Source organism: Acartia tonsa, chromosome 2, assembly GCF_053477335.1.
Source record: "Acartia tonsa isolate MP-2025a chromosome 2, ASM5347733v1, whole genome shotgun sequence".
In the NCBI taxonomy this organism is placed as follows: Eukaryota; Metazoa; Arthropoda; class Copepoda; order Calanoida; family Acartiidae; genus Acartia; species Acartia tonsa.
Genome location: NC_137261.1, coordinates 43235382 through 43243103, shown reverse-complemented (window position 1 = coordinate 43243103; position 7722 = coordinate 43235382). Strand labels below are relative to the sequence as shown.

At 31.7% G+C, this 7722-nt stretch overlaps 1 protein-coding gene across 1 annotated transcript in view; it reads right to left on the bottom strand.

Moving 5' to 3' along the window:
• Positions 1-2555: 2555 nt before the first annotated feature.
• LOC145312566 (uncharacterized) overlaps positions 2556-7722 on the bottom strand; it is a 105257-nt gene continuing 100090 nt past the window's right edge. The window contains exons 26-30 of the mRNA XM_080151822.1: positions 7539-7613; positions 7091-7139; positions 6237-6635; positions 3840-3906; positions 2556-3385 (exon numbers count right to left, since the gene is read on the bottom strand). Coding sequence (XP_080007948.1) covers positions 3306-3385; positions 3840-3906; positions 6237-6635; positions 7091-7139; positions 7539-7613 — 670 coding nt within the window. The 3' untranslated portion in view covers positions 2556-3305. The remainder of the gene's footprint in view (positions 3386-3839; positions 3907-6236; positions 6636-7090; positions 7140-7538; positions 7614-7722) is intronic.

Sequence of the window (7722 nt, the reverse complement as noted above, 5' to 3'; positions counted from 1 at the left end):
CTTATAATAACTAATGTTTTGAATATTGAATTAAAACAGAATTAAAGGTATAGGTCAGTTTCAAAAGACAACTACATATATCTTATACGTGGACATTATGAAGGGAAAAATTGTTGTAAATTTAGGTTGCTAGCATGAACACTACTTATTGGTCAGTTACTTTATCCAGTGGGAAGAGAGGGACGGAGCAAAAGGGGTGATTTTTAGTTTAGCCAGCTTGTTGAATGACAAACTTTAAAAGAAAATTTATATATCTTGGATTTAATGTAATGCCTGGCAAACTCTTTCCAGCTTGTATAACCTCGTTATACAAAATTTTCCTAAAAAAGTATAACTTTATGCCTGGCCTAACTATTCAAGGTTTTTATTTTTCTTTTCATTTCTCTAATTGTCTTTTATTATACCTAATGATCGATTGAACAAGGAGAAAACATCCTTAAGAAACGAAGCTCAACAATTCAGACCAAAAAAAGCAGCAGCACTTTCAATTTGCAGAAACAAAATTTCACTAGAAGCTCTAAAAATCACTATTTTTTTTACAAATTTGTTTAGATACACAAATTGCTTTATATTGAAGGTTTTTTATAATCATTGAAATATTGAATTGTTGCGCTGATACTATGGTACCCTGTCGTTCTTGGAATCACAATTTCAAAATCAAATCTTATGAAATAATTATAATGTGTAAAAATAAACAAAAAAACCCTTTAAAAATAGAGTACATAACCCTTGGAAAATGTATTTGAGCTTCGTCTATAATAAAAAAATAAAATGTCTAATTCTATTAATTTCTATTCAAATAGTAAGTTTTATTGTACCAAATGATAATGTAGTATAGTTTCCGCTAAGAGATTCATATTAGTAGAAAACACGATAGCATACAACAGTTATTTATCGCATCGAATTATATACAACTTTTCGCGGATACTAAAATGAAAAAAAATTATGATTTATCATGATTTTTATTTTTGTATTCGTGGACATTATCTCTAATACAAGCCTATGCATGATTTTTAGTATGGCTGAGACATAGGCGTCCAAGGGGGGGGTAATGGGGCGATTACCCCCCCCCCATTCAAAATTTACCCCTACCCTGGGGGTGCCGTAAGCACCCCTCAACCATTTAGGAGGGGGTATTTACCCCCCCCCAAACAAATCTCTAATAAAAAAATTTTTAATACTATATATTTAATAAAATTTAAATTACCCCCCCAAAAAATTTTACCCCGGGGGTAAATTTTTGGGGGGGGTAAACTAAATTTACCCCTGCCAACAGATTTCAGGGGGGGTAATTACCCCCCCCCCAAGCAAATTTTACCCCCGGGGTAAAAATTTGGGGGGGGGGTAAAAAAAATTTGCGGCGCGCTTCGCGCGCCATTTTACTCCCCCCAAAAACGAATTACCCCCCCCTAAAAAATTTTTACCCCCCCCAAAATAAAAAGCTTGGACGCCCCTGGGCTGAGAACTGGTTCTAATCCTGCGAAAAATTAATCGGTTTCTAAGCCATACTGGTAATTATATTAGGGGTTTATTATATTAATGATGACCAGAGAAGGAGAGGACATTGGTATGTAAATTATAGTGGTATCCAAATATGCTGTCTCATTAGTTAACTCAACTACTTTGGGTACTTTTTATTAAATTTTAACTAGTTGGTTCATAATCAAAAATTAAAATCTACGGACAAATCTTTGATTGCACGACCTTTGTCTGAAATTCCTAACATTGCATGTTAATAAGTTGCGTCTACTGTTTGGACTAATCTAACTATTACTATCGCGCATCTGACCTAGCAGCAGTATGAACTATTTTTAACGTCTTTAGTTTTAACGCAGTGTTAAGACGACGAGAGGATGTTCTACGTGTTAAGCCCCAGTTGCGGGTTTATGATGATTTTATGATATATATAGCGGAAGTTATTGCACATTCCTAATGATAGATTTGATTAAAAGAGAATGTCTAGTTCTATTAATTTCTATTCAAAAAGTAAATTAACTTAACAAAAGAATCAATATAATAAGTGTTTTTTTTTATTATAAAGTTTCTTCATAAACTTAGGCTGTTAAAATGGTATATCTATCTATACAGTCTGTCTTAAAAAAAGGACTACACAATGAAAAAAGAAAGTCATAAAAATAAGAAGTTAAACTTCTATATGAAACATTATTAGTTTTATAAAGTTACTTTTCACAATTTTCTTACAATCAGACTTTAACCGAATAAAAAGTGAGCTTTCAAGTAAATGCCTTTACTTTATTCAAGACATTTATCTTTAATATCAGCAGAAATCATATTTATTCCTTTAAATTACCCATTACTGCGTTACAATGTATTGCTAGATGGTTAGAAAGACAAAATAAGTCATTTAGTAATCCTTTTTTCATAGGAATTCACACGACAAATTTTAAATTTCTTCTGAAAAAAGCTAGAAATAAGAGAAAACTTACTGTAAAAAATACGAAGAATCGCCCCTTATGGAGGGATGTCGTGGAAAGGACTATACCCAAATATTCTTATTTAAACTTATAGAGCAGCTTTTCTTAAAAAAATATATGTATTTATTTTCATTTTATTAACATTAATACCATTCACATTTTATCTAATAATTATAATAATAATAACTGTAATAATAAATATAACAAAAAAAAAACATATTTTGTATAAAAAAGTTTTAGTATTTTTTTCTACTTTCTATTAGTATAAATGAATTGATTAGTTACTAAAAATCAAGGATAGGAAAATGGACGATAAATAAATCTTCGACATAAATATGTTTTCAATCTTTATTATTTGGGTAGTGGATTCATTTAGTCGCCCTTAGCCTTTCCCTGTTGATAGCATTTTGTAAAAGTTTAAATTTTTTAATTTTCACTTTTTCTTATTAAACCAATACATAACAGCTAAATTGTAAAAAATTGCCAATACAAAATATAATACACCGTTTAAAATTTGTCTTGAATAGTAGAATCAGGGAATTTTTCATTATGTTTTGAAAGAAATTATCATTGAACAACAGAAATTCTTTAAAATTGTGTTGGGTTGTCCAAACTTTTCCATCAATAATTTTAATCTACAAGAGTAGTAATTTAGGGTTTATTGCTATATTTTCTAGTGTCTTATATTCCTACAGTTTAAAATTGTACATAGATTCTGATTTTAATCTTCAAGACAAATTTAGAAAGGCGTTTAAATTATTTTATTTGCTGTATGTATTGGTTTTGCTTTTTTAATTCACTTTTTAACAGTTTTTTTGATAGTTTTTCATATTTTGTTTTTGGATAATATGATGCCTAACTATCTGTCTATCAAAGTATACTTTCTTGTCTCACATTTCCGAGAATATTTCTTATTGAATCTTCAGCTAGTAACGGGTCACTAGAGTTCCCTAAAAAATTACATTTAGATATTTATATATCTATTTGACTTTAATTAGTATATTTATCAGGGCTTGGCAGCCGTGCGTCAGCCTTAAATTAATTGGATGATTAAATTTTTTTTTGAAAAGAAGGATTATTATTTTTGGGTCAGTTTTAGACTGCCAGCTGATTGTCAGAAATGTAATAGGTAGATATTCCTGAGGCTTACAGGCAGCTGAAGCTCGGCTGCCGTTCTATTTAAATTTCTACTTATTTTATGTTTAGCATTTTGTCATTCTATTGAATATTAGATAATTAATCAATTAATATTTAATAATACATACATAGTTTTAACTTCCTAATATTAAAATTTACCATAAATCTATCCTTCTACCTGGCTGTCTATATGTCTGTCTGTCTGTCTGTCTGTCTGTAGGTAAGTATGCATGTCTGTCTGTCTGTCTATCTGTCTATCTATCTAACCTGATATTAGCTGTTGTCTGTCCATTGATCGAAGGTATCTTGGGTCAGATTTTGCATAATCAACATCCTAAAAAATATTTTATTTTCATTTTAAAAAGTTCTTTGACGTTTCATATGGCTGTAGAGTAGCTGCGCTACTTAAAACATATAGGTGCTTGTCCATAAATTGCATAGTCGAGCAGAGATCATCCCTCCTTATTTATTTAGTAACTTAAGATAAGGGGTGGATTACTTTTTTAGGCCTAACCCCTGTCCCTAATACAACGTAAAACAGAAACAAACGATAAATACCCAAGCCTTATTTTAAATTTCTCCCAGAAAAAGGAGTGGAGTGGGAGGAAGTTTTGTTCTCGACTAGACACTTTAAAGAAACCCCAAAGATATACTATAGATTCTATAGATTTGACGAACTAACACATTTTGTGGAAACTGCTATTCTTTGAACTATTTATAGAAAACTGAAATAAAATTGGGTTCAAAGTTTTCTTTAAATTCCCAAAATAAATTCTTCTAAATAAAGTGATAGGGATAAAGGAATAATAATTCTTTATAAAATAGTCTAAAACCTACCCTAACCCATCCCTGTCAGAATTATTTTAGAATCGATAGATCGATGATGTGTCAGCCTTGAGTGCTTTTGGTAAAGTCGACACAAATTATAGTTATTCTTATATAGACGTCCAATTTGCCCCCCCCCCTCTTTACTTAACCAAAAAAATTTGACAGGGCAGCTCTATATACAGTTTCCATAAAACAAAACAAATTTTCCTCAAATTTCCCTGTGCTTTAATTCTTGTAAGTGACGTTCTACTTAAACCTAATTGAGCATTAAACATGTACACAAACATTCTAGCTGTAGGGATATGACAATGAACGATAAATTTATCTTCAACTTTTCAACCCCCAAAAATATAATCAAGAATTTTATATAGACAACCTAATCTTAAATACAGTAACTTTATACGTCGATATTTTGTCATCAATGTTCACCTTTATTTTATGCCCTAAAGTCGATTTAAATTAAAGTCAATAATATGATTTGAACGACAGCTGGTCGATAATTTGTCTCCTATTACCACTTTTATAAATGTCAAACAGGTGGAAATAATGTTTCCACTTTTAACAGCGGTAAATGGAGAAGAGAAGTATGAAGATTAACTTTCCTTCTTTCCCATGACGTAACAGAAACATAAAGTAAATGCAGACTTATTAGGACAGTTCAGATTAATTTTCATTTTGTAGAAACAAAAGAGAGGCAGGGAATGAACTGTGTATAATAACTCTGAAAGTTTATAAACACGTTTTCTCATTCGTTGGATTAAAAACTTTGTAGGTCTAGGTTCCTGTAAGACTGATCCATACAAAAAGGTCGACGTAAGGTTAAAATTGATTTATCGTCCATTGAATCATCCCTAATCTCTTAAATCCAAGAAAAGATATCTGTAACTACCATGTATTGAAAGGAGACATATTCTCTATTTATCAGTATTAAACTAGTACAAAGATTCCCTGAAATTAAGAACCCATTTGATGAACAATTTTCTGAAATAAAGGCACATGCCTTTATACCATAAAACATCTATAAAGCTTTCCTAATAACTTTTCATTTTTCAATTTAATCTGTAGTTAATGCTTCTAGCCATTTTATTTAGCATAAAAGCTAAACTCAGACCATTATAAAGCTTTAATTAAAGCATAACTAAGCTTTCCGTAATCAAACCTACTTTCCTTAAATCTTCAGGAAAAATATACGAAAATATTCAAATAGTCCTAATTTAGTATGATATAAATCTTTAAAATTTAGTATGTCAATATGCTTAAAATAAACAGCAAATTAGATTTGTACTCAAAGAGTCAAATTATAGATTTTAAAATTAGTTCAAGATGGTTAAAATTTATTCATTTAATTAAAATTGTCTAACCTCTCAACAAATTTCATTCAAGCATCTAAATAGATTTTTAACAAAAATCAAAAAGGTTAGAATAATTTGTAAAAAAGTGGTTGGACATCTGTTTTCTATTACTTTTTTAAAATTTAAAAAGATTTGTATGTTAACATGTTCTTGTACGGACAGACATACCCGTTTCTTTGTATGAGTAGCTGCGCTACTTAAATTGAAAGATTTTCTCAAAGTGTTTTGTCGAGCACAGAAACTTCCTTCCTTTTTGTTTTAAATTAATCTAAATAAGAAAGTAGGGTAATAGTTTGTCTATAGATCAGGTTAGGTGAGGTTATATTGGTTACTGTGTAGCCTTGAAGGGTTATGGCACCACAGTATTGGCCGGGCCCCGCCGCAAACATCTATAAGGGAAAAAATTATCAACCACCATAATTTTAATTTATCTCATAAATAAGGAAGAGGAGAGAGGTGGGAGGGCACCTAAAAGAATATTCACCTGAAACTGTTTTCGCCTGGGTAGACCCGAATCCTCCAACGGTGAATGTTGCGTGGAGGAAAGAGCAGACGAGGGCGGGGGTTGCGCGGTGTGTGGCACTGTTCCCGCATGTTCCCCAAGTACCCCCGAGGGCGTAACTCTAGATGGCGGCGCTATTGCAGTCGCACTGCTAAACTGTTGCCGATAGCTCGAATGTGAGCGTGGTAGGGTTAACAAACTATGCTGGGAATTTGTTGATTTTCTGTTGCGTTGCATAGTATGGCTGCCGCTGGTAGCATGCCGCCCACCTTCTATGCTCCCAGTAGTAGCATTGTTTACGGCTGTGGTTAATCGCACTCCTTCAATGCTCCCCGCTAATCCGGGAATGCGCACACCTTCTCCGATGCTTCCCGATGACCTGTTAAATGTTTTATATTTATACAATACAATGCATTATTTTCTAGTCATTCTCATTTTATTTGTCGGTATCCATGCCTGTAAGTCTGTAGTCTGTAATTTTTGTCTACCTGCATGTTCGTATAGCTTTAGAAATTCAAGTTTTTAATTTATTCTACTTATCAATTGTCAATTAACCCTAAAGAATTAAGCCCTTAGCCTAACCTCATTATATCGACTACAAATTATATTTTGAGGTCTAAATTTCGTTGATTAATTTCCTTTTCTCATAAATATTTTTCTACTTTAAAACAGTCAATGTCAATTTTTTTGCTTGCTAAACAAGTTTATTTAGGAACCTTTATTGTTAAAAAACGAGCGAAGAGTGTGCCTCCACCTCACACAAAGGGTGGTATCAAAGCTACAATCTAATTAAAGTATGTTCTTCTGTCTGAAGTTATTTAATTGTATAAATTCCTATGATTGTTTGTATAACTGGAAGATCTTGAAATCGACGCTAATTCACCTATTTCAAATATATATCATATAAATATGGAAATTTTAAAAACTATTTACATAACATTATTAGAATAACGTTAGATGGTATTTAAAGGTTTTAGGTGTTGTCATGATTCATTTTCACATAATTCTCATATATATGTGCTTTTAAAAATCATGTTTATAAATATTTCTCATGTTATAAAGGAGACAATCAGATTTTAAAAATAGGTTGGCCGATAGATAAAGTAAGTTGTATACTGGATCTATCAATTGAAATCTTCTAAAAAAACGGCAATCTGTCTTAAATATCAGCCGAGAAAATCACACTCCTAAAGAGTTACGTACGGACTGATTTACAAAGTAGGTTATATAGTAGCTTCGCAACTAAAATAGACAAATTTCTCCATAGTTATGAAATTAATTCCTGGTCCGGGTCCTCCGGGAGGCATCTGTGAGATCTGGTTGGCAGGGTCATTATTCTTCAGCAGAAATATCTCTTCCCTGGATAGATAGATAGATAGATAGATAGATAGATAGATAGATAGATAGATAGATAGATAGATAGAGATAGATAGATAGATAGATAGATAGATAGATAGATAGATAGATA